Source organism: Besnoitia besnoiti, chromosome VIII, assembly GCF_002563875.1.
Source record: "Besnoitia besnoiti strain Bb-Ger1 chromosome VIII, whole genome shotgun sequence".
Lineage (NCBI taxonomy): Eukaryota > Apicomplexa > Conoidasida > Eucoccidiorida > Sarcocystidae > Besnoitia > Besnoitia besnoiti.
The window spans coordinates 718,345-743,890 of NC_042363.1; the positions used below are offsets into that span (position 1 = coordinate 718,345).

General features: G+C 53.8%; 5 protein-coding genes across 5 annotated transcripts; 4 read left to right on the forward strand and 1 right to left on the reverse strand.

The window, feature by feature from the left end:
• Positions 1 to 1,544: 1,544 nt before the first annotated feature.
• BESB_082320 (dehydrogenase E1 component family protein) lies at positions 1,545 to 6,169 on the reverse strand (the record flags this gene model as incomplete). The annotated part of the gene is made up of 9 exons (XM_029366582.1): positions 1,545 to 1,712; positions 2,086 to 2,180; positions 2,443 to 2,534; positions 3,024 to 3,215; positions 3,546 to 3,633; positions 3,987 to 4,065; positions 4,518 to 4,677; positions 5,010 to 5,109; positions 5,737 to 6,169. 9 exons carry the CDS (start codon positions 6,167 to 6,169, stop codon positions 1,545 to 1,547), a joined length of 1,407 nt encoding a protein of 468 aa, XP_029217042.1.
• A 2,984-nt stretch (positions 6,170 to 9,153) lies between these two features.
• On the forward strand, positions 9,154 to 10,957 carry BESB_082330 (putative proteasome subunit alpha type; the record flags this gene model as incomplete). Its single annotated transcript, XM_029366583.1, has 4 exons — positions 9,154 to 9,354; positions 9,979 to 10,134; positions 10,409 to 10,582; positions 10,730 to 10,957. 4 exons carry the CDS (start codon positions 9,154 to 9,156, stop codon positions 10,955 to 10,957), a joined length of 759 nt encoding a protein of 252 aa, XP_029217043.1.
• A 1,755-nt stretch (positions 10,958 to 12,712) lies between these two features.
• Positions 12,713 to 15,276, forward strand: BESB_082340 (uncharacterized protein; the record flags this gene model as incomplete). The annotated part of the gene is made up of 5 exons (XM_029366584.1): positions 12,713 to 12,970; positions 13,578 to 13,661; positions 13,934 to 14,243; positions 14,465 to 14,604; positions 15,037 to 15,276. The coding sequence occupies 5 exons, from the start codon at positions 12,713 to 12,715 to the stop codon at positions 15,274 to 15,276; spliced, it is 1,032 nt and encodes a 343-aa protein (XP_029217044.1).
• A 1,525-nt stretch (positions 15,277 to 16,801) lies between these two features.
• Positions 16,802 to 22,437, forward strand: BESB_082350 (uncharacterized protein; the record flags this gene model as incomplete). Its single annotated transcript, XM_029366585.1, has 6 exons — positions 16,802 to 16,901; positions 17,580 to 19,066; positions 19,755 to 19,941; positions 20,414 to 20,480; positions 21,785 to 21,850; positions 22,200 to 22,437. The coding sequence occupies 6 exons, from the start codon at positions 16,802 to 16,804 to the stop codon at positions 22,435 to 22,437; spliced, it is 2,145 nt and encodes a 714-aa protein (XP_029217045.1).
• A 929-nt stretch (positions 22,438 to 23,366) lies between these two features.
• Positions 23,367 to 24,512, forward strand: BESB_082360 (alanine-glyoxylate aminotransferase; the record flags this gene model as incomplete). The annotated part of the gene is made up of 1 exon (XM_029366586.1): positions 23,367 to 24,512. One exon carries the CDS (start codon positions 23,367 to 23,369, stop codon positions 24,510 to 24,512), a length of 1,146 nt encoding a protein of 381 aa, XP_029217046.1.
• Between the last annotated feature and the right edge of the window lie 1,034 nt (positions 24,513 to 25,546).

Genomic DNA, 25,546 nt, shown 5'->3' on the forward strand with positions numbered 1-25,546 from the left:
AGTTTGCGGAAACTGACGCCGCTGCAGGTGCTTGTACAGCGGACGCGTGTTAAAAAGAAAAGTCGAGGAGGAAGTCAGACTTGCTCGTCACATTCATGGTTCTCGCCTTTACGAAAAGGAGCACGAAAAAATTCTCCTCGTCTGAAAAAGGTGCGCGAAGATCCCCGAAGTAGCGGATGCGTGCAAGCTAGCCTGCTGTCATCCTCGCTGGAAAAAGAGGCGGCGTTGCTAGCTGGACTCCCTCTTCCACAAAAACGCGGACCTCGCTTCTCAAAGGCTATCCAGCCGTCGCCACCGAAAACCCCCAGGTCAAAGTGTACGTCGCCGGGTTTAAGAGCCGCCACAAATGCTCTCACAATGCGAACTCTGCGCGTCCCTGACCCGTAGCAGCGTCTGAAGCGTGCCGACCCTCAGCGACGACGCGCTTTGGTCTCTACACATTTCAGCGTCCTTCCCTCCAGCGGCCTCCCCTACTCATCTACGACAAAACAAAAAGGCGTGGATGTACATAAGCATCCGTTTAGATGCATGTAGGCCCACCCCTCTAGAAACGAGCGCAGCCGCCATGCCTTCACGCGGCTCATATATATATATATATATATTATACTCTAACCTTACATATTCGCGCGTTAGATCTACGCCATTGATATATGTGCATGTGTAGACTCGTCTCCATTTATTTGCATTCAAAACACACATGTCTAAGTATATATATATATATATATATGTATATGCATGTATACATCTGCGTATCTGCAACCGCGAGCTTTCTCCGTGCACGTGTAGCTACGAACAAGTTAAGACTGTACGCATGCTTGAGCATACGCAGGGTCTCCATACATGTATATAATATATATACGTATGGATTCAGCAGATAAATATATATACATATATATATATATATATTTCTATGGAATCAGTATATATATATATATATATGCGGATGTATGGGAACGCGTGTCTGTTCTGCAGCGTTTTGAATCGCCGATAGCGAGCGCAACCGCCCCGTGAGATCGTTTTGCCTCAACTCATTACACACGCTTTCCTGTCTGGGGTCTCGGCGAGCGACGCAGCGTTTCGATGCCTAGGCGCAGAGGTTCCCCAGCATTCAGGAAGCCTTTGTTCGGCCCCGCACATGCAGGGAAAGCTCTTCTTGCGGCTGCCTGTGCGCGGGCACCCGCGTGTGTTAACAAGATCCTTCATCTTTCTTTTTCTCGGCACGCGGCTCAAGCCGTGGGCACTCTGTCTCTTCACCGTTTCTCCTCGCCTTTCGGAGGCAAACGTGCGTTTTCGACAACCGCGGCGGCGCGCAAGACGCGAGACAGAACAGAAGGAACGAGGCACTCGAGTTCTCAAGGCGCAAAACTGCGACAGCGACTTCTATTTCTCGGGGTCGCATCTTCGAAGCTCCTCTGATCCCCCAGGCTTCTCCACGGCGCCATCGCAAACGCATCGCTGCGCAGCACAGCCAGGCTTTCGCTCGCCGCCCGCCTCCCCCCCTTAGCGCTTTTCGATGTTCCCGAGTTTCTGCAAGTGCAGGCGCCTCAAATGGACTCGAATTCCTTCAGCTGCGGGTAGTGCTGCTTGTTGCGCTCCATGAAGCTCTGCAGACTCTCGCGTTGCTCCTTCAGGTTCCACGGCTCCTTATCGTACACGTCGTCGAAGACGCCTGAGACCACCGGCCAGCGCTTGTGCTTCTCGACGGCTTTCATCTGAACAGAAGAAGCGGCACCCAACTCGAGCAAGAGAGAATTCGCAAGCGCCCAGCCGAAGACCTCAGCTGCTCGGCGCTTGTCGTCGACTCGTCTCTGCGTCCTCGAAAAGCCGGGCGCGTGTGTGCAAGAGTTCACTGACACTGAGATGACACGCAGTGCGCATGTCTTCAACCTCTCTCAAGTGAGAGCCGGAAAACGCAGACGCGCGAACGAGGCTCAGAGTTCCGCGGCCCACTCAAGAGACTCCGCAGGCGACAGCCGCGACACCCCACACCACGCCGGCGCTCGACTGCAAGAAAGAGTCTCCGTTTGAACGCGAACCCGCACACACGCTTCGGGCAGACGACACGGGAAACACAGAAACACTCACCATCTGCAAAAGACTCGAGCGCGCCTCCTTGCGCAGCTCCTCGTCCTGCTTGTCTGACCACAGGTTGTGGTTATCCAAGTAGCGGCGGACACGTGCTGAACGAAAAAGCAGCGAAAACAAAACTGCCTCAGAGAGAGAGAAGGCCAAAGCGGCGGGCGAAAGAACGAAACTCCGATGGCAAGTCATCGCGGCGCGTGCGGATCCCCCCCCCCCCCCCCCTTTCTGCCAGCAGACCTGCCGCGGCCTGATGCGAGTCAGAACTCCGCTCGCGAAATCTTTTAGAAACGAGTAGAAACCGCCTAGAGAAGACGCCAACAAAGAGAAAAGTCGCGGAAGCAGATGCTTGTGTGCACCTACCGATGGGATGGACGCCGGACTGCCCCCAGGCCTCCAGCTCGCCGCTCGGACGATACTGGAAGCTGTCGTCCGAGGTGCTGTGATGACCAACTCTGACAAAAGAAAAAAAAATCCATCGACACACAAGTTGCGAAACGTCCACGAGGGGGAAACGAGGAGACGCTCTCCACGCACCCGTGTGCAGAACAAGCGCACGGGCGCGGTATGACACCTACAATTTCTACGAGGAATGATTTATAGAAAACCATTTCTATTGCAATAAAAAAAATGGAAAATATGTTAACTGAAATTGGTTGTCAGCTATAGTGTAATCTCATTGACATGCTGAGATTCTGGATATAGTCCAAGAACGTGGATACCAGCGAATATCGTGAGTCATCAGAACGGCTTTAAAACTGTCACCCCTTGAACATGCGAGGTGATTCTCCATACGCGTCTGTGAATATCCCTCGAGAGGAAAACACACATACAGACGCATGCATGCATGACGTGGACTTCTGAGACCTGAGGAAAGAGGGGAGGAGGGAAGCTGAAGAAACTCATTTCACGGGGCGATGCACACACATAGCCTGCCTCCTCACCTATAGGTCATGAACTCGATGAGGACAGGCTCGCGGTTCTGAACAATCATTTCGCGCGCCTTCTTCGTCGCCAGCAGCGCGGCAAAGAGGTCGTTGCCGTCGACGCGAATGGTCTGCATGCCGTAGGAGATGCCGCGGATCGCGATGCCGTCACCGGCGTATTGGTCCTTCACGGGCGTGCTAATCGCGTAGCTGAAAAAAATAAACAAGCAGCCCTCCGGTTGCGCGTGCAAAGAGACCGCACGCACGCGCCTAGTCCTCCGGAAAAATCGGAAACTCAGAAACGCGTAGCAATCCCTACACACATCTAGGCGAGACTTAAACACGTAGACACATACATTTACGTAGAGAGACACAGATATATCACTGCGCGTATGCACTCGTCTTCTAGCACGTGAGACGTTGCCGGAGTGAAGGAGGAAGAAAAAGCCCGCTTCTGCGGGCCTTCCACCCGACTGAATCTGGATTTACCACCCTCACACTAGTACAATGCGGAGGATGCGGCAAAGAGAAGCAACTCACCCGTTGTTGCGGCAAATGAACAGGGTCTGACTCTTCAGCGTGGCGGCGAAGTTCATCGCAGCGTGAAAGTCACCCTCGCTAGCCGCGCCTGTTGAGAGCAAAAACAAAAAAAAGTCGATGCGCGAAAGTTGCGGAAACAGACGACCCGCGCACAGACGAGACAGACACGGGGGGCGGCGCGGCACGGCTAACGCCGCAGGAAGGTAAAAGAAGAGAAAAACACAACGCAGAGACGCGAAGCAAAAGGAAGCAAAGACGCGAACGACACCGAGAACAATGAAAAAGGACGCGCGAGAAGTCAAACGAGCGAGGAGACGGGCCCGCGCGGCGAGTAACGCATGACACCAGCTGAGAAGAACGCCCCAAGACAAGGCGAGCGACGCAAATTGGAAGACGGGAAAGGGGACAAAAAAGGAAGAAAAAACCTCCGCCTCCTCCCACCTTCGCCGAAAAACGCAACGGCCACACGGTCTTCTCCGCCGAGCTTGAAGGCGTAGCCTGCTCCCGAGGCGTGCGGAACCTAAAAAAAAGCAAAGGCATCCCTGCGCGGACCTCGTCATTTCCATGTGTCCAACTCAACTGTATGTACACACAGTTGCAAAAATATACGTCAAGAATATGACAGTATCTCTGCACGCATCCACCTCTATTTATACATTTCATCACCAGCACGCAGAAAGCTGAGGACGAGCGTATCCGGCCAGTCTTGCCTTCGCACGACAGCACGAACTGGTATGTGTTAATACACGTAAATATCACTATAAAAGTACACATAATACAGACAATATATATATATATATATATGATCATATGCCAATGCAAGGAAGTCCTGACAGACAGGAGAGGAGAGAGGGATGTACCAATATCGGGATTTCAGTGCTCTCGCGGCGTCTGATTCTTTCGCGATCCAGACTGCCTCGCCTGCAGTCGGTGTCTCTGCAGCGGTTTTGCGGGTCTTTTGTTTTTTCTCACCTGAGTGGTCAAGGGTGTGCAGATGGTGTGAAGGTTGACTTGGTGCTTGCCGTACGAGATGGGCATCTGGCGGCCTTTGCTCTCGTCGCCCTTGCGCGCGAAGAGCTGCTCGAGGGCGTCTTCGGGATTGAAGCCGTGAAGGAGGAGAACTCCGAGCTCGCTGGGGAGATTTCACCGTACACAAGCGAGAGGCCCGTTGTTTTGGCAGGTAGAGAGGACAGACAAAGACGATCTGGCGGAAGCAACCGAGGAAATACGGTACATGCTCTAGTCACGTTTGCTGATGTGACACATACAAGGCCAGGGAACCGAAAACTGTTATGTACGTGTAGTGGGAAGGAGCGGCAGAGACCCAAACATACAGTCCCACCTGCGAAGGCAAGACGGGCAAGCAAAAACAGACACATCGGTCTAAAAGGACATGCACTTTTGTGAAACTGGGGAGACGGAGGGGTTTCTACCCTAGGAGCGTGTGCAGGTCTCGTGGCTTACCGATACTGGCAGAACAGGTGATCCTTCTTGTCGAGAGCCAGACCGACACCAGCCTGCAGCGCTTCTTCTCCCTGATTCTGAATGTAAAAAGAAATACGTCCTGAGATCGACGCACGCACAGCCGAAACGGCAGGCTACAGCAGCCGCAATCGAGAACAAACTGTACGCTCGACAGTTTAGTTTGGCGAAGTGACACCACAACTCCGCCGTGCCCATGCCGCGAAATCATTCACTGACACGAAAAACACCATCCCGACATCTCCACGTGTGTCAGTACGCGGTCGAATTTCTTCGTAGAACCACAGCCTATTAGCACGGCAGCATTTCAGCACGAAGTCTGCCAAACAGTCGCGACGAACTGCGAATAGCGGCGAAGCCACCCGGGCGGGAAAGGGCAGTCTCCGGGATGTACATACAGCGGAATCCGGGCTGTTATGTCATAGCCATGAAAACGTCCACAGCCTCGCACACACGCCCGTTGCACTGAAATATGAACTCCTCGCAATCAGTACGCCGCCTTGGGCATCCAGATCCTTTAAGTTCACATTGGAAAGAAGAGAGCTGCCCGAGTCAGGGAGGTGGGCGAGCGGTCAGCAGACCAAAGTTCTGAAGTCACACTGTTAAAGAGGCTCGCGGGCGCTCCGCCTTGTGTCCAGTTGCGTCAGTTTTCCCGTGCTTTGTCGCTCTTTCTCTTTTTTCCTCTTTATCCCCTCTCTCTGTCTCTCACCTTGGCGCTGGACGCTGTAGAACATGTTGTCCCAGACGCTGAGTTTGACCATGAATTTGTACGCGTCGAGGACTTCCTCGTCGGTCATGGGAGCAGTCCATCCGTCCGCGACGGTTCCGTCGTAGCCGAGGACGCGGAAAATGGGGATGACTGGCGTTTCCTTGCTGATGTTCATTTCCGTGGTGAACTCCGTGTGGATCAGGCCCGCGTGGTACGCTTCTTCGCGGGGTGCAGAGGAGGAGGCGCTGCTGCTGAAGGGGCGCGCGCCCGCGCTAAAGAGCCGGGATTTATGCGCGAAAGAAGTCGCTTTCGGAAGGGAAAACGGCTTGGCTGGTCTGGCGCAGAGAGGCGCCGCCGCGAGGGAGAACCTGGCAGCGGCGGGCTGCTGCAGCAGCCGCCGAAACAGGGGCGAGGAGGCTGTGGCGTGCGCCATACTGATTAGGAACGAGTTTCTGATGCGTGGGTCGTCCGCAGAAGATGAGACACAGATTCAAGTGGGTGCCGAATACAAAATCGGCAACCAGGAATGCCCGTGCAACGACGGGATGGAAGCCACGAACCGCGATTACAGGGACGGAGAAAAGTAGACACGAAACGAAGACGACGGCACAGAGCGACCGTCTGCCGGGAGCTCCGCCGCACGCAGAGGGAGAAGCAACGGTGAAAAAGTAGAGCAAGGCAGCAGAAAAAGGGCGAAAACTGAAAAGCAAGGAACAGGAGCATCCACACCAGGAGAGAACGCGAAACTTCAGAACGCGCTTGACCTCCTCGCTATCGAGGCAGGCGACTCAGCAACTGCCGCACATGTCAGCAGCGCTCGGGGCAACGGGGCAACCACACCCTGACACACGTGCGCCACTGCGGAAACCGCGACGTCTCCCCGGCCTCCGCGCAAGGACCGAAGATAGTGAGGGATGATAGACCCAGGCAAAAAGCTCTGCTCAACGCTTGGCAACCGTTTGAAGTTCAATCTGTCTAAACTGCTAGCCGCTTTTTAGACCATGCCACTTCAGAGTCCTCCGTCTGCCTCGACGACTGGGTTTTCTAGGGACCCAACGAAAAGTCAAATGCTCACCTACCAACGCAGTTGGGGTCGTCAGCGTCTTGAGGCCTTCTTCATTCGCCACAACGCGAAACAGATTCCACAAAACTCGTAGTCTGTGTGCAGGTCGATTTGAGATATGGCGTGCCCTCTGCGTCAGTGAATCCTCCGGTACGTATTTCCTGCTTGCCGCGAGGTGAGGGTTTACCATCAGCGCCGCCGAACGGACGGGTTCGCTGTCCCTCTGGATGGCGCCACACCGACACCCGCCTCCACTCTCCAGCAGCCAGAGGGGAGCAGATCCTACAGCTGGTAAGGAGAATAGAGGGCTCAGAAACCCTTATCGAGGGTCTCAAACAAAGACTGGATATGGTGGCGCAGAGCCCGGCGCAGCACAGGCGCCCCTCGATATGGGGTCACGGGCCGCGACCCTGACTCTGCGCATCTGCCGCGTACGCCTAGAAAGCTACGCGCTAGAGAGAGACGTACATCGCCAGGCTTCGCAGCCGCCGATCGCGGTGGTCTCCTCGAGTTTTTAGAGTTGAGCCATCGTATGGCAGTCAGCACCACAGCGGCCGCACTGTGGATTCTGCACACGCCGGGTTTTGTTTCCGCGAGACTCCTGCCCGCATCTAACTCCATTAGGCGCCTTCTTCCCGGCGGTTGTAGCTGAGGATGAACGATGCTCGCCTCTGAGGTCGCTCCTCGCGGAACTGTCATGTACCTACCCACGCACACATCCCTGCCCCTGCTCAGGGATTTGCTCCAGGAAAAGGAACCTGAGTGCCTCCGCTCTTCACTACTTTAAAAAAAGACTGTCACATAAACAGTCGTGAGCTTTTGAGGATTTCAGCACGTGTAAAGTGGCGGGTTCGTGGCCCAGAATTCGAAACGAGTTGGCCGGGGCGGCGAGGAACCAGTGCCCCCAGCGCACGTCTCGGCTGTCTGTCTCTGGAGATATCACACTCTTGTGTCTGTCTCCACAACCTGTTCTGCGTGATCGTCTCTGTCTAGCTCAGGAAACAGAATCTGCGTACAGGTAAGCCTCTCCTGTTGAACCAACTTTCCCGCATGAGGCGCGGCTCCGTGATTGCCGCCTGCGCGTCTAGGGTCTGTGTACATGGCCGTCTCGCTGCGTCTGATGATCAAGTGGTGAAGTCCAGGGACGGAATCAGAGAAGTCCGACCACCGCGAGATTCCAACGAAGACTAGCTCGTGCCCGGCCCGGCGGACGGACGGAATATTATCGCCCAACGGTGCGGTTTATGGAAGTCAGTAGGCAGCGACAATCGTGCAGTTCCGTCCACCCAAATCCTGACGTCCTGCTTTGCTGTGCAGGTTCCTCCACCGTCTGCCTAGCGCACGACGGTTGTGTAGAACACCAGAGAAACCTGTGGCGGCTGCAAGCCGGCGGACAAGCCTACCTTGGCTGACCGGAGGCGTGTGGCCGGGAAGCTCTGTCTCTCTCCATCGCGCATGTGCATGAACAGACTACTGTGAAAGCGTCTCACTCGCTACCTTTCGATTTCTTTGCTTCCAGATGTGTGTCTCTTGAGCCTTTCTACAGTGTTATTGCTTAATTCCGTTTTTTGGGGGGCGCCGCTGCCGTCCGAAGTCTCCTTGTCCACGCACACCCGTAAACAAGGCTAGCATGCACTTGCGCGAGGTGAAGACGCACACTTGGTGTCTTTTCTTGGAGAGAAAAAGCAAAAACACCTCCAGCTTGAAGACGTCGGGGGCGGTGCCGATTTTCTCTACACGTTTTCTCGTTTTTTTCGTCTTCCACTCAATCGTCGTCTACCTCGGTTTCTTTCAGGGGGCATTTCACATCTTAAAAGTGCTCAAAATCGTACCCTGTGTACACCCGCTTCGGTAGCGGCTTCGACTGTGTCTTTGTGGCACAGTTTCTCACTTGTGCAGCTTTCTGCATGCTCTGTTCGTCGTCTCTTCCGTTCTCTCGTTCTTTTCTCGGCTGAGGAAGCTGTGCCTTTCGGAGTACATACAGTCGACTTTCGTCCGTGCTCCCCCTCTCCTTGTCCCCCCGCCCGCCGAGCTTTCCTTTTTTGAGCCGTCTGTTTCCCTTTTTCGTCCTGTTGTCGCCTTCGTTTTCTCTCTGTTTCGGGCCACCTTCTTCCTCTGTTCTCCACCGCCTCCTCTTTCCACTTCCTATTTGAACAGGCTCCTCCGACAGCTGCGTCTGCCCCCATCCGCCGCCGAGTGAAGGTCTTCCAGTCGCCGTAGCAACAGACGAGCTGCTTCCCCCTGTCTTCCAAGCTTGCGTTCAAGCATTCGTATTGTAGGGACGTGACCCGATAGTCAGGTATTCTGTGCGGTAGATCAGCGCAACGTTTCTCTGTTTCGTGCTAAGCTACGAGATGGCGCGCCGGTACGATTCGCGGACGACGACGTTCTCGCCCGAGGGGCGACTTTACCAGGTCGAGTACGCCCTGGAGGCCATCAACAACGCCTCGTCGACTTTGGGCATCCTCGCGAAGGACGGCGTTGTCTTGGCGGCTGATAAAATGATCACCTCCAAGCTCCTTGACCAGGGCAGAACGAAGGAAAAGATCTACAAGGTAAAGGCGCATCCCCGCTCTGCTCGTCCCTGCTCTCTTTGCCTGTTAACTTCTCTGGCGTCCTCACCCACCTCCTCTCTCCCCTGTTCTGTGGCATCGTATGCGCTCTAGTTCTCGTTTCTACTTCCTCTGTTTAAATTCTGTATGGCGTCGCTCACTCTGTTTCTTTCGTTGCCGCGGGCTTCGTCGTCTTCTATCTTCTCTCGCCCTTCCATTGGCTCTTTCTAAGCGTCGCTGCGTGCCTCCGTGGGGTATCGTGCTCCTCTTGCTCGTCTTTCAGTCTTCTTCGTGTCGCTCTCGTTTGTTTCGCTCGGGAGTCGCGTCTGCTCTCCGTGCTGCCGCTTCCTCTGTTGGGTCGCGGGCGTCGAGCCGCAAGCGCGCGTTGTTTCTTCCAGGCACCCTTGCCGTGGTGGCGGCAATCTCTGCGGACCCGCGTCTGCGACTTCCGTCGCGTGACGGGTCGCGCGGCTTCGTGCCGAATCTTGGTTCCTCACTCCTTCCCAGAGAATCGCTCCACGTCTTCTTCGTGAGTCTCTTTGCAGATTGTGTAGCGTCTCGCAGGCGGTCTGCCCGGGGGCCTGTCGATATGCTGTGCCTGTGGATAGCTTGATGTGATTTCTGCAGGTCGATGATCACGTGATGTGCGCCGTCGCAGGACTGACTGCGGACGCGAACATCCTCATCAGCCAGGCGCGGCTCATTGGCCAGCGCTACCTCTACGCGTACGACGAGCCGCAGCCGCTGGAGCAGCTCGTCCTGCAGATCTGTGACGTCAAACAGGTGTGGAGCGGCAGAGAAGGGCAAGGCAGGCTCCAGCCTCGCTTCCCTCGCAGGGCAGGCAGAAAACATACAAATACATATATATATATATATATATATATATATATATATATATATATATATGTGCTGGTTTTTGGCTGTGTGTCTGTGGGTTTGACGAGAGTGAGTGTGTCTACGCTTCTGCGCCTGGAAGTCGCCCCAGGGCGGATTGCCGCGGCGCTTGTATGCTGTTTCAATTTTTGCGCGTTTTTTTTCCTTTTCTCTCTCTGTGCAGTCCTACACGCAGTTCGGTGGCCTGCGTCCCTTCGGCGTCAGCTTCCTCTTTGCGGGTTGGGATCGGCACCACGGTTTCCAGCTCTACCACACGGATCCCTCGGGGAATTATTCAGGATGGAAGGCGACGGCGATTGGCGTGAACAACCAGTCCGCGCAGACGATTCTGAAGCAGGTGAGACCCGACAACTCCGAAAGCGCGCACGCAAAGGGAAGCGCGCATATTCGCGCTGTGTGTGCGTGATGCGGATGCGACTCAGCGTCTCGTGGTAGCTGGCTGAGTTGCAGCATGCGTTTCCGACTCTGTGCTACGTGCGCTCAGGAGTGGAAAGAGGACTTGGATGTCGATGGCGCGCTTCTGCTGGCTGCGAAGGTGTTGAACAAAACCATGGACTCCGCAGCCCCGAGTGCAGACAAGCTCGAAATCGCCATCATCAAGAAGGACCCGGCAGACGAGTCTCGCCTGATTCAGCGCATGCTGACCAACGAAGAAGTGACAGCCCTTATCCAGAAAGCCCAGGAGCTCCAAGCTGAAGAGCAGCAAGCGTAGTTGCGGAAGCCGGGGCGGAGATTTATCGAAAAATTGAGAGGCGTGTGGTCTAGAACCCAGGGGCTCTAGCATTTTGTTAATGAACAATCCAGTTTCTGTGTCTCGCGTGCGTCGTGTTGACAAACAAACACACTCAATGAGGAATGTCTGAACAAGTCACGCCTGCTTTGCGCAGCCGGACGGGGATTCACCTGGCGCACGGAGCAAAAACGATACAGGCACGAGCACAGTTGAATGCTCCACGGTGCGCCCTTTTTTTGCACGAAGCTTTGTCAACTTGAGATTATAGGTAGACATTTACACCAAGAAGTCTGTGGTTAGGCCGGCGGGCTCTGGCTCTGGGGTCGCACTCCTAGGGTACGCTGCTTCCTTAGACGGGAAGGCGGAGATTGAACCACGAAGGTATTCAGCAACTGATCAACGTGTCTTTTTGCCAAGCTCGAGAATCTTCGTGCTTCCGTGTATCTACACCACGCTTGACTTACTTCCCAGCCTATGACAGACAACCACGGAGTGTGACAGCGTTGTTTGGCCGCCCAAGCGGTGTGAAGCTTTAGTCAGAAAGGATCCTGTTCTTCCAGACGGCTGCTTGTTTCTTGCTAATAGAAGCTGCTTTCGCAACGAGTGCAAATGTCCGCTGAGTGCGCGGTTATTTCTAGACGGTCACTCCTCTTGTGGCGTCGGCTGCGAAAGCGGAGCGCTGCAGGTTCAGCTTCGGAGCAGAAAGCCAGACGAAGCAGCTCGAGCGCATTTTTCTCAGCGCCAGAATCTGCTGTATAGCTTGTTTTCCAGTGTGAGAAGGAGATATCAACGCTGAAATCGGCCAGCACCACGGCATAGCGACCAGAGGTAGCGCAGAGTTTACAGAACGGCGCACACGTCAGCTTTCATGGGATGCTTCTCCCCTCTCCTTGGACCGCAGGTCAGGTATTCTGAGCTCATGCTGCCGGCATAGGCTCCGGTTGAGGGGAGCCAAATCGTTGTGCACCGCTCGCGGCGCAGACGCTGTTCCTTCGCACGAGTGGGTGGTTGTCTGTCTCGTTCTGCGAGAAGCAGATACTCGTGCTTCACGCAGGCACAGAACGCAGCGGAGTCAACTCGGGTTTTAAAGAACGTGGTGCGCGGACTACGTATCTCGTCTGTATCTCTGGTTTTTTACGCAGTGCGTTTTGTTGAAGGTTGAGGAGGGAACACAATGCCATACCATGCGGTTCCAGCAGGAAAGAAACAACAGGTTTTCCTCGAGTGAAGGGAGAAAGGACACCAACCCTGTCCGGACGCTGAAGACGTGATACGAAAAACAGGGGTGCGTAAGGGAATCAAAAATGGTTTTTGGCTTCGATGAGCCCGTGGAGCCTGATTCGCAAATCAGAGCCTGAGGCTCGTGGTTATGCATTTTTGGGCCGTCACCTGCTCTGGTTTCTCCCTCACTACCTTGCTGTCACCAGTGGACTTCTAGTTTCGGGGGGCCTCAAATCCAGGGTGCTTCATCACTGACGTCATTCGGCTTTTGCAGAGGCGAGGTATTAGGGCTGGCTGTTCACCGCTCCCTCAAAAACTCATAAGGATGGTTTGAGAACCGTTCGCTTCTGTGCTCTGTACGTGAAAACCCAAAACGAGTACGAGTTCTGTGACTACCCATAAAGAGTTCCGTTTCCTGGTGTCTTTGCATCTGCTAAGTGCGTCAGTCCTTTTTGGCACTTGCGTGCTCTCTCCTCTCCGGTAAGACAAAGTTTGTTTCCCTAGTGAAGAAAAATGCTGTCCTTTTTGCGTGGTTCGCGCAATGGAGCGGAGAAGGCAGGCGGGGTCAATGGGATGGCGGACGCCGACAAGGAGCTAGGTTTGGTCTGGATCCGCAAGATGCTGGACGCTGAGCGCAAGCTCCAGAAAGTTAACGAGGTTGTCACCGCAGCCAATGTGCAAATCGCCCCTGCAATCTTCGGCGAAAATTTCTATCCTCCAGTGCACGAGCCGGCGGAAGAGGAGACCCTCAGATCCCGTCTCGAGAAGGAAGTACGTATGTATAGAGTGTGTCACGCTTGCGCAGCGAACGGTATCTGACATTCTTGCACAAGCCTTTTCTCGGAAAATTTCTCAGGGAAGTCAGCGAATACACCAAGTACGATGCTACTGATTAGACTAGCATCTGAGTAGTAGTTTTATCTCGCTGTTAAGATGAGAGAGAACAGGAATCCATATATTACGTAACCGTAAACGTCAGCCCTGGTGCGCACCCGGTTTCTAAGTTGTCGTCCCTATCGGTTAATAGCTGTCAACTGCATTTGATCGTTCGCGTTGCGTAGAAAACTCCGGACTTGTGCATGTCGCTTGTTTGCTGGATTGTGTGATTATCCGATCACCCGAAAAGTGCGGGATGGGATGCAATCAACATTAGTCGATGGGTCTGTTCTGAGGGGTATTCGTGATTGTTCACGACTACCTGACGAAAAGCTCCCTCGTGGCGATATACAAAGCCGACTCCATTTCATCATCATCCCCCCTGCATAACTCCTAAGCGACAGATGCGCTCAACTATTGAGCCAACAGAGCGGAACGTGCCGCGTGAAGTGTGTCCCACGGTTCTCTTAAGTCGAATGCAGCTCAGCTGTCTGTTGTGCAGGCACTGGCGGCGGTTGACATGGCTGTGAAGATCTTCGACGACACTGAAGGATGGTCTCCGTACGGCTGCACGGACGGCGTAAAGGTGAGAAACAAAATATCCACTCACTTTGACTCCACAGTCAACTTGTTATGTGGCAAGCCACAAAAGAGGTCCTTTACGACGTCGTGAGGGACTTGGAGCTAGCCTACATGGCGCGTCGCCAAACGCACTTTTCATCGGGTCCTGGAGCTAGGACTTCTTGAGCTCATATAGAGTCTTGTGCTAAGAGGTTTAAAACAGCCAGAATGAATCTGATTGATTCGCACTGAGTTCTCGAGGAAGGCTCTTGTGTATGCGATGTCGTCTTCTCTCAGATCACTCAGAAGAAACTGGACAAGTCTCTCCCGGTGGTGCTCAAAGGCGAATACACGTTTGTGACGGCGGAGGAGGCGGAGACTGAGACGGATCCTATCACTGTGGATGATATTTTCCAGTTCTTGAGAAACACAGAGAACCGTGGCCTGTATGATTCGATGTTTCGAGATGGAACTATTCTTCGCCGGCACAATACCAGCGTCTTGTCCTACCAGGTTTTCAATGGAATGATGGGACTCCCGGGGCGAGAATTCATCATCAACGGCTTCGATCGTCACTACGAGGGCGGCGACCGCATTATCATTGCAGGTATCCCGAATGTATCGAGGGGTGATGCGTCTTGCATCGGCTAACTTGCTTAGCTGCTGCAACCACCGAACAGACTGACAAAGCACGAAGGACTTCTACATATTCATCTGTCACATTCGAAAAATCCGCTGTAATGGTACTTGTTCTGTGGCATTCCTTCCCCAAGCAAGAGAGCAAACTGAAAAAAAGGTGTGAGTTGTGCCGCACCGCTGCGCTTTCAGGCTGCACTCCGTCAGAGGAAGCCCTCGATGCGGACACGCTGTGCCGCATGGGCATTCCTGGCAAAAGCAACGGACTTGTTCGCGCGCATTGCTATATCGTCGGCTACGACATCACAAAGCATTCAGATGGCTCTGTCAAGGTAAATAAACGTAGTGCACATCTCGACTTTGGACAGTCGTGAGTCGTTTCTGTTGAGGGAAGAAAACCGCTGTGCGTGAAACGACAAAACTGTGGGGGCTCGGCCGTCCGAAAGTGGTAGGGATTTCAGCATCTGATGTGATGAGTCTACTATGTCATGCACATAAAAAGCTGGTACTCAGAGATGATCGAGGAAAGAAGAATCGCTGGTTGGGACCATCGGTAAATAGTGAAGGGCGGTGGAAGCCTACGACCGGGAAGGGAGATAACGTTTCGTATGTCGCTAAGTGTGCGTATAGGAGACTAAATCCTGGATATCCGGTGGTGGAATCAGAAACTCGGACAACTGCAGGCAGCACTTGCCCTGTAAAGCAGCCCATTTACCCACGACCGTATTTCATTAGAGATCGTTTTTCTGGTTCTCTCGACTTAGGTGGCCGCAATCAGCCAGCCAGACCTTGGAGGCATGATCCCGCAGATGATTCAGAAGATGGTTGTCACGAACCACGTCGTCAACCTTGGAAAAATCCAGAAATGGATCAAGGAGAACAAGGCACTCAAGTGCAGATCCGTGCCTCCTCCCGAGCTGTTTGTCAACCACAACTGTTACCTTCCAGAGACAAGCGTGGTTGAGTACTATCAGCACGCCATAACCTCTGCAGGAGAACAGTGAGCTGTGCTTTAGCCACTGACTTGCTTTGCGAACGAAGTAGCCACAGAGGATTGCATTGGTCGGGCTTGTTTTTCACTTGCCCGTTTTGTTCTTAGTGTTTTTTATGTACAGTGGACGACGGGGAGTCTCCATGGCACACAGGGAAAATCACCGGCAACTTTGTGCTTCGTACACGCTGTGGTGCATGGAACAGTTTACCCGTGGTGCCATCCAGGGCACTGCTCATACAGTGACACGGTTCCCTCCAGGCTCGGACTGAGTTATTTTACACACGTGAGGAAAGACTTAGGCTACTGCGCGAAAAGGTTTCTGGGAGAGGCTACAAAGTTCAAGCGGCGTCGTCAATTCGCCTATGTACGACCATCTTTATGATACTGATATCATCAGATATATATATCAGATATTGATTTGGTTGGTATGTGGGTATTTATTCAGCTAGCTTCGCTGTCCGAGGTGTCTCACACAACATCTGATGTGTGTGGTCAGGCGTTTGCGGTCTGCCTCCTGCTTGTTTTTTTTTCGGCGTATCTACGTTTTCCCTCTCTACAGCCACTGGCCAAATTGCATTTGTTGCGTCTGGCACCGTTAAAAGGTCAATTAGCCGCAACGACTGCACGGGGCAATGCATGAATAGCCTTCCGTAGCAGGGCTGTACAGAACAGGCGTGTGATGAGAAGGCATGCGTGGGTATTGGGCGGCGGCTGAACTCACGGCTCGAAAGCTCGGAAACTCACGGATTTTCTGTAGCACGCTATTTTTTGAAGTCCGTATCTGTGTATGGAATGCAAATCACGCTGCTGGGGCTCACCATATAGGCAAACGGCGGCTGAAGCAGAGAATCGTCTCGAGGCCACAATTAGGCCTTCCAGCAAGCAAGCCGGTAGGCCGCGTGGCAGATGTGGGGCTAAAGCCTCCCACGGTCTGAAAGTTATTCATTCACATCTGCAACTTGCCCTGTCTTCAGAACCCAGAGGTCAGCAAAGGACTAGCAGCAGTACCAACTTTCGATCTGTACCACATCCGTAGGTGTCGTCCGCTGTTGAGTTTGACGTTTGCGATGTGGCGGGCACCCTGTAGCCTTTCCCCACATGGTAGCCCGTTGCACGACCAAACACACAACCCTATAAACGGCAAAAACGGAATCACTGCTTGACCTCACAAGCAGAACTGGGAAGTAGCGATTTAGGGGACAAAGAGCCCGTCACAATGCGCCGAAGCAGGCGCTTCAAACAGGTTGCGGCGTGAGCTCGTTGCCATCGTCGGGCTGGCACGGCCAAGCCGATCGGTGTTTTCGTCATGTCAACACCGATAGGTCCCAGAGGGCCTGCTGTGTGTGGTTGCAGAGATTTGGTCGACGATTATAGGTTAGGGTATCTCGCGGCAGCTCTTTGCAAGTGCACATCTTCCTACAGAAGGTTCCATTGTTTTTTTCAGTCCTCTATAGGACTAGAGACAGGCCTTCTCTCAGCACTTCCAGCGTTGCGAAGAGCCGCTCTCGGGGGAAATGTGAAGCAGAGCAACAACAATGAAGAAACAGGAGACGACCCACATCGGCACTCAGCGCGCCTCGGTGCCTCGCGGATTTAGGACGAATGAGCTGTACTACATCGAAGAGGACACTCAAAGTGAGATACAATTTTGGGGGCATGCTCGAGCGTGACTGATTTTTGCCACTGCCGCGTTATTAGGGAGTGAAGTCACTGAGGGGTGCGTATATATATATATATATACATAAGCAGCCCTATGTACGCAGTTGCAGATTCCGTCATTCTCCTCGCGCGTATTCCAGGATGATGGCCGCACGCCTTCCTTCTAGGACTGTGGCACTGTGTCGTTTGATAATGCTACGGTAGTCCATTGTACCGTGGCGTACCAGAGCATGCGCTGTTTAACACCTGTGTACGACACATTACTGAAGTACCACAGGGAATCGACTGGCTAGCTCATTTCTCTAAGACAGAGAAGGGATCGAAGTGAGGTTGGGTCTTTACATCCGCTCGCGGCCTAGAAAGAGTGAACCACGCTATGTACTACTGCGCTGTTCCAGAAACTGTTCCCTCGGTGGAGCTGTTCATGGATTAAGTTTAGGACTGCCTCCCTTGTCGCAGATAGGCACCAGGAGCAGATTATCGAGTGCATGGGACCGCACGGGTATACTGGCCCATGGATGTGTTGGCGTTCTCGTCCTGGACACCCGTCGGGGCGGAGAGGGGAAAACAGAAGCAAGCACCGTGCACCGAATTCCGATGTGGATTCGCTCGCAGTGAAGGGCTTCTTTTCGCTCTGATTTCGTTTCTTGCCAGGAAGGATTCACCTTCTCACGGCGCAGAAGCAGGCGGGGGTCACGAAATCTAGACAGCCGCAGGTCACTCCGGTTCCTCAAATCAGAGGTGAAGCCCTTTTGAGAGGGCGATTACAGTCTTCGAAGAAGAAACCAGCCCCGAATTCGTCCCCCGCCGTGCATATCACGGTCTGTGATGCTGCACGCACCCCGCCACTGCCCCCGGAACTCATCAAGGATGCCAAAGTAGCCGCATATTTGAAGTATTTCTCAACGTATGGCGTATGCCCCCTCGGGCAGGCCTTGAACCAATATGGCATTGCGCATGCCGGCCTTGCTTCGATGCCGTCAGCGCGGAATGCAGGCTCTGGAGGATCACCGCGAAGCAAAGAGGCAGAAAGGCGTCCGCAGAGTAGAGACAGCAGTACGACAACGCTCTCGAGGCCAAGCGCGGGGCGGCTGCGCACACCCAGGGCGCCTGAAACTGACAATCCAGAAGTCGTGCGTAGTTTCCCCTCTTTCATACACAGGAGGGAATTGAGTGCAGCTCCATCGGCGCGGAGCTGGCCCCCTGTAGCGCGGAAAGCAGACGCCTATCACGATGCAGTTGGTTGGCAACGCCGCTCTCGCACAAGCACCATCAGTTCTTCGCTTCAGAACCCCGCGGTGAATATTCAGGCTCGAAGGCACCGAGGATGGATGCCGCAGAACACGGGCACGGGAAATACTGAAGGAGCATCATCCATCTCGAGGCAACCCCCGAGCGACGTGAGTCTCGCTGTCGCCGGAGTGGCAGTGGCGGTGCTTGTGCCCCCGCTGCCTCTCGGCAGTTCAGTCAGTGGATCGACAAGGCCGGAATTTTCTGGATCCATGTCGGGCGTTCTCCCCCAGAAAGACCCCTGCGGCGGCGGCATTCCTGTGAGAAAGATAAAGGGTTCCGAGCTCATGAAGAATGCGTCTGCCGTGGAGAAGCAAATATGCGAAACGACGAACCGGAAGATGGGGCTTCTGCAAGACCTTACGTTGAAAACAGCCGCATTCAAGCAAACAACCAAGAGACTCGGGCAGAGAAAAGCCACTGAGGCCAAACTGAAGCAGGTCGAGAAGGTTCTAGAGGAGGCGTTCACAGAAGTTGAAAAGCCTTTGCTTGCGCCACCGGAGTTTCCTGAGTTCTTCGTTCCATCTGAATCCCCACACGGAGGCCTTGCAGGGGAAGACGGAAGTCGGAGCGGCGCGGCGGTAGCCTGTGGTCTTCATTCCCACGCCGAGAAACCGCCAAGAAGCGAACGTGACCAACGTCTTCGAGAACAACCGACTGGCAGCGCGCCCTGCGTGATGCCGAACGAGGGAGGAATGCGCGCGGCAAAGATGCGCTACGTTGTCGTTGTCGACCTGGCCAGTGATACGGCTGTTTACCTCCCCGACATCCGCGAGGAGCTCACCAAGTTCATGCAGGAGACTATGCTGAAGCAGCACGCAGTCATCAATATCATTAAAATGGGTAATAAGGTGATTCAGACAGACTTGTGCAGATGCACGTACACGAAGTAGAGACACTTGCCAGTCAGGGTACACGCACGAAACAAATGCACAAGAATTCATCAGTTACAGCGGGCTTTGCTCGAGGCCGAGAAAGTTGTTTTTCGCGTTTCGCAAGTACTCCGTGCCCTGTCAGCCACCTTCCGGCTGCTACTAACCACGACACCCAACGACAAACTAAACAGCATCCGGTCAACTATTCTTTTCCTGTTCGCACCAGTGTGTGCTTACATCTTGTGAAACCTTGTCGAAGTGAGTCTTCTGTTGGCGCCTCCACCCCGTCGGCAACCTTGTCATTCGCATTCCTCGAGTCAGTATAGTCCCTCGTATCTCTGTCTTTACAGCTCAGTCCGTCCCCCCTCTGTGTGTCGTCGGTTGTCATGCGGGTAGTCTGTCTATCGCCGTCTTCGTGTGGAGGAGCGTATGGGAGCAGATGAGTCCCAGCACCAGACCTGCTGGTTTGAAGCACGTTTTTGTGCGTCTCTCCCCTCTCTTCTCTCAGCTGTCTGGCGCCTTAATGATTCACGCGGAAATGTCCCACTGTCTTCACACTGACACGTGCTTCATTCACAGGTGGAAAAAGGCTGCCCTCAGAGCGCTGCAGGGTAGCAGACTCTCCCTCAGTACTGCCTTGCCGAGTTGCGTGGTGTAACTTCAGGTCGATGCATGCTTCGTTACGATGCCCTCCCGAGTCGACGCACGAACAGTTACCGCTACATACAAATTCATTAGCGGCCTGACGAAATCCAAGCAAAGTGAAGGCTGCACAGACCTGGTAGAAGGCCTGCGGAAAGCGCTTCTCATGAGGCCAGACGTCCTCTATCTGATAGCGCACACTCCACCGTGTAAGCTGACGTCCTGCGCATCGCTCTGGCGTGGATTCGCACAGGTATTCCCATGTATATTTATACTAGATACTGCATTAGATATATAAGCGTGCGTGTGTGAAGTCAGGTTGAAGTATTCGAAGAGATGAAGCACACCGTTAAATGGGCCGAGTGGGCATTTACTGAGACCCTGCGGTGTCCCTTGTTATATCGAGCTCCCTCGCTGACGCCTGGAGGCAATAATGCACTGCTTTTGTTACTGTTGTCTCAGCGACGTGGTAACGACGGGCATTCTGCCCTGACACTCTATGCTAAGTCGCTGTTGAACACACCAGTTTTTTTCCACGATCCAGCTTCGGTTGGGGCCTCTGGCATCGTAACAAGATCGTTTCGCCGCGTCAGGCACAGCTGGTGCTTACGCTTTGAAGGATCTGTGCCCAGTTTAACGGAGATTGAGGCCGCTTTGTTTTCTCTCTGTCTTTTTCTGCAGCTGCTGTCAGCCATCAGAAGACGTGCATTACGATGGTGCGGGAGTACTTCCAGGCTGCAGGCACGCGGTCAGCCGGCGGGATCCATGATTACCAAAAACCATTTGAGTTTAGGTTTTTTGCCTTCCGTAACCCGCTTTCTCGGCCGCCTCATGAGCAATTCTTTCGGGAAATGTGTGCCGCCGCAACTCACCCTAACGTTTCTGGTAACGCCGCCGAGAGGAACTGCGTCCTCGCAGACCGGGAGGCGCTGTGGAGGTCGATCATCAGAAACGCAAAGCAGGCCAAGAGGCTACGCGCGAAGTTGCAGGTGGGGCTCTTCAGTGCTTGCAATGTCCTGTCTGCGTGGCTGCACTTCGGCTCTTCAAAATAACTATATAGAGAAGTAACGCCAATGTGCGGGACGAGTTTTTGGAATCGCTAACGAACGGGTGGGTTTAGGGATCAGGGTTCTACCGAACCAAAATCGTGGATTGCGCCCCAAAACTAACTCGTAGCAGTCCAATGCTAACTAAGCGTGGCAAGGAAACCCCTACAGCGACAATGAGGGCAGCCAAGCAGTGATGTTCCCTGCGTCCCGTTTTTAGGTCTCGGGCCTTCAACACAGCCGCTGCCACGCCATGACGCGCGTTCTGCTTGTTGCACAGGGTACAGCTCAGGTGGAGGCAACTAGAGAAAAACTTCGCCAAGTTGTGCCGGTGAGCTCCTCATGCTTCAATGAGTTGAACAAGCGCGCATTGCAGGGTGCTTTCTCGCTCGACCTGCTTCAATGGGCCGTAGCGGGGGCATCGAACTCCAACTGGATACATCTCATCGGACACTGCACTCTCGGGCGGCGAGAGATCCGACGAAAGCCATAACAGTCCCGATTATAGTGACTTTTGACGGAATCAACGCCACGCGCGGCTTACCTGTCCGGCCTCGGGTTGAGCCCGAGCAGATACTGTATTGCTTTACCTGCAATCTGTGCATAAACTGTACAGATCTATCTTCCATAAAGGCGTCAACATGCCGATATGCAGCGTATGAAACACATATACACGTAGTTTACATATATATATATATATATATATATGGAGAGAAGCAATACCAATATAGACTCGCCGTCGGGGCATTTTTTACACGACATGGGGTTAGAAGATACGCATTTCACTTCCTGCTGCCTGGCGAGTCTGCGCAATTGCCTGAGCCGGCAAACGGCAACGGCGGGTGAGCAAAGGCTGTGCTGCTTTCACGCTTCTCGTACTTCCTATTCCGGGCGGGCGAAACGAAGGGAGCCCTCATCGGCGCCTGAGAACTTCTTTGGGCCCACAGCATGTGGAGGAAGGCGCGACACGGTGAGAGATGTATCTCTTGTTTTTTGCAATTTCTAGGATCTTCGAGAGAAACTGCACACTGAAGCGGCCGTCGAAAAGCTTCTTCGGCTTGATCACGCGAAAGTAGGGGCTAGCAGCGAAACGAGTGGTCGTGTGCTGCATTCCGCATCGGCAACAGGGATGGATTCTATCGAAGTCGAAAGCTGTTTCCTCAACGCCCACGACTTCTGTCACGAAGGCATTCTCTTTCTCGTCTGGCTTGCTCACACATGGAGAGATTCTCGCGTGCTAATGCCCTCCCCTCCTTCACCACTCTTATTTGCGTGCCCTTCTCGGCAAGAAATATGCCGTTCGCGTAGTCACTCATTTTTATGGCACAGCAGCTCGTCTTTCAGCAACAGAAAAAGTCCGGGTGTCAGTTTTATGCTGCGCTCCAACGTCTCCCCCTTGGAGCTGGGTACTGCACTCACAGCTCGTCAGCTCTGCGTGCGTTGGTCAAGTGTCAGGCAGCAATGAACACGCCAGTGAAAATGCAAGCCAACCAGATTCAAGATACTTCCAGACGAGGGAAGAATCAGACAAACAACACCAAGGATAGTGGAAAAGGCAATCTGAAGAAGGCCCGCGACGGTGGCGCCAAGAAGTCTCGAGCGCAGCCGAATCCCGGCAAACCCAGACAGAAAAAAAAAGTCAAGGAACCCGTCGCATAACCAGTCGACCCCCTCGCTTTCGAACCATCGCCTAGAGACTTTTAGAGGGTCGTCAGCGAGGCACCTGACACCAGCTGCGCTGGCGTCAAGTCGGCAGAAATCCGTCGGCGCACACACCGAGGATCCAGGGACTGAACTCGACGCTCTTTCTCGTAACTCATCTGCACATTACCAGATGGCTGTATACACACATCTCTTAGCGCCTTTGATTGAATAATGTGTATTCCTGCAGTATCACCACGCTCGAATCTAAAGGCTCCCCCCCCGCAGTCCCCGCGTTGGCTGTCCCGCGGCGGCCCTGTCCCTGTGCAACGACCAAATGTTAGGCGCAAGGATCCCCGTTCACTGAAACTTGTTGCTGTGACTTGCGCTTCGAACCAAGTGCAGGACTCTTTGAACTCCTGAAGCTCCATTAGCCTACGCAGCTCTGCTGCAGGGCTGCTGTCTTCCGATCAGATGCACTGTCTCGACGCACAATCCGGGAAAGAATGTATGGATTTTGTGTGGGACCGTTAAAAACGAGGTGTTCTGGCTTCAATTGAAGTGATTTCTTTTCCTATGACAATCAGCAACGCTGTTTGGACCCGTCTCTCGTCCTGCATTCGGCAGTGCCGCGGACCAGAGACAGACGGGCTCGCGCTTGCCGTTCGCGCGCGCAGTGGCCGCGGTCGCTGGGGCTGCGTAGGGTCGTCTGCGGCAGCCCTTGCGCATGCACGCAGAAAGTCTCGCGCAAGTGACCAGTCGGGTCCTTTTTGTTTTTTGATTCACGCCGTTTTTGTCGGGCCTCGCATAGCCCACTGTCGCTGCTGAAAACTCCAAGGTTTCTTTGTTGGTGCTCGACAGGAAGCGCGCGGCTATTTACTATACAAATACGAAACTTGGGGCCCTCTACTGTCTTAGCTGCCCTTGCCGAGGTCTTATCCATGACAATGGAAGAGACTATCAAAGTCAATGAGCAGCTTAAGCCTGCACTTAAGCCGTTGTGCGTCCCCAAGCGGCTTCTTCTTGGTCCGGGACCCTCGGGTTCATACCCTGAAGTGCTGCGTGCCATGGGGTCACCGGCTGTTGGCTACCTAGATCCAGCGTTCATCGAGGTTATGCAGGAAATCCAGGCTCTGTTGCGGTACGTGTGGCAAACGACTAATGAAACAACCATCTGCATCAGCGGAACGGGCTCTGCCGCGATGGAGGCCTGCGTTGCTAACACTGTGGAAAGAAACGACGTCGTTCTTGTTGCTGTGTGTGGGTACTTCGGCAACCGTTTGGTCGACATGGCTGAGCGCTACGGCGCAGACGTCCGAGTCATCAACAAGCCTTGGGGCCAGGTTTTCACCTGCCAGGAAATTCGCGAAGCTCTTGAGAAGCACAGACCCCGGGTTCTCGCGATGGTTCACGTGGAGACGTCTACTGGTGTCGTGCAACCCATGGAAGGAATTGGCGCGTTGTGCCGTGAGTATGATTCGCTGCTGCTCCTTGATACCGTGACCAGTCTGGGAGGCGTTCCTATCCATCTCGATGCATGGGGAGTGGATCTTGCTTACAGCTGCAGTCAGAAAGGATTAAGCGCGAGTCCCGGAGCTTCGCCTCTCACCGTCGGGCCCCGCGCTCTCGAAAAGATGCGTGCGCGCCGTGGAAAGGTCGCGAACTGGTATTTGGATCTTACCCTCTTGGAGAAATACTGGGGTCCCGCACGTCAGTACCACCATACCGCATCGATGGCGTGCTACTATGGCTTGCGTGAGGCTCTCCGTGTAATCGCGGAGGAAGGGATGTCGGCCTGCTGGCAACGCCACGCTGAGAACGCAGAGTACTTGTGGTCGGAGCTTGAGAAGCTGGGCTTGACAATGCATGTAGAGAAACCCTGGAGGGCGCCTACTCTGACTACCGTGCGCATTCCAGATGGCATCGACGGAAAAGCCCTTGCGAAGAAGTTACTGGAGGAAGAGCAAATAGAAATCGGAAATGGAATCGGCGACCTTGCGGGCAAGGTCTGGCGCGTCGGCCTCATGGGTTACAACAGCCGGCGTGAAACAGTGGATAAGTTCATTGCCGCTTTTGCCAAAGTTCTGGACTGAGACTCAGACTGTTGCTGCCGACACCGAACTGCTTGCAAAATTCAGAATGACATACTAGCTGCTTTCAGGATTGAACGTGCGGGTCTGAAGAAACGCGCCGAAGTTCGTTCTCGATTGAAGCGTCTCGCACTCTGCTGTTTTTCGTCTCCCGGGGGTGTCAGGTTTTTTTACGCATCAAGGATAAAGTGAGAGCCGCCAACCGGGCTTGGAACGTGGAATTTAAGTTTGATGCCGGCGTCGGTTTGTGTGCGCTCTGTCGATGATAGTCCCCCCATGTTCAAAAGAATTATCCTGATTTCAGGATATTCTGGCCAATCCGCGCTCCATGTGGCTTTCGTGTATCAATAAATGTCAAAGACGCAGAATCACGCGGCTGATGGATAAGTGTCGCCGGAAAGAAGATACAGATGCAGCGCGTGCTTCCGCCCGCTTTACGGAAAAGTTTCAAAGGCCTCGCTGCAGAGCCGTGTGAATTTTGGGGTTCCCACAATGTCTGCGCACTGCAAACAATAAGGAGAGTCTTTCGCCGTTCACTAGATCCATGGTTGGGGCGAGCGCTTTCCGAGATGACTTAGGGTAATGGACAACTCATGTCGCACGGCTCGTTGCTTGGCGGAGAGGTGCGGCAACGCCCGCTCGCCCCGTCGGAGGACGCCCGGCCAAAGCGGCAGTCTCACGCTGTCCTGCTGCAGAGATGGGTGACCCTGGAATTATATCGTGCACCCGTATACTACGGTTCTCACTGGCCGAGAGAACAGATTTTGAATCCGCGCTCCTTTCGCTATAGGGGGATATATGGAGATACACCGCACACGCTAAGTTTTTTCCTGCAAGCTGGAGTAGTGGTTTAGATCTCGAGGGCATGTGTTCACTGGTTCCAAGTTCTTTTGCGCTATTCATGACCATATTAAATAGAACATTTATAGTGGTCTACTAAAAGTCAGCTGGGTAGAGCTCCCGGTCTGTAGGCAGCTGCTGCTATGCCGTCCCAGCGCCAGGACACAGCTGAAGATTTTGACGCCCGCAGAGTCCTT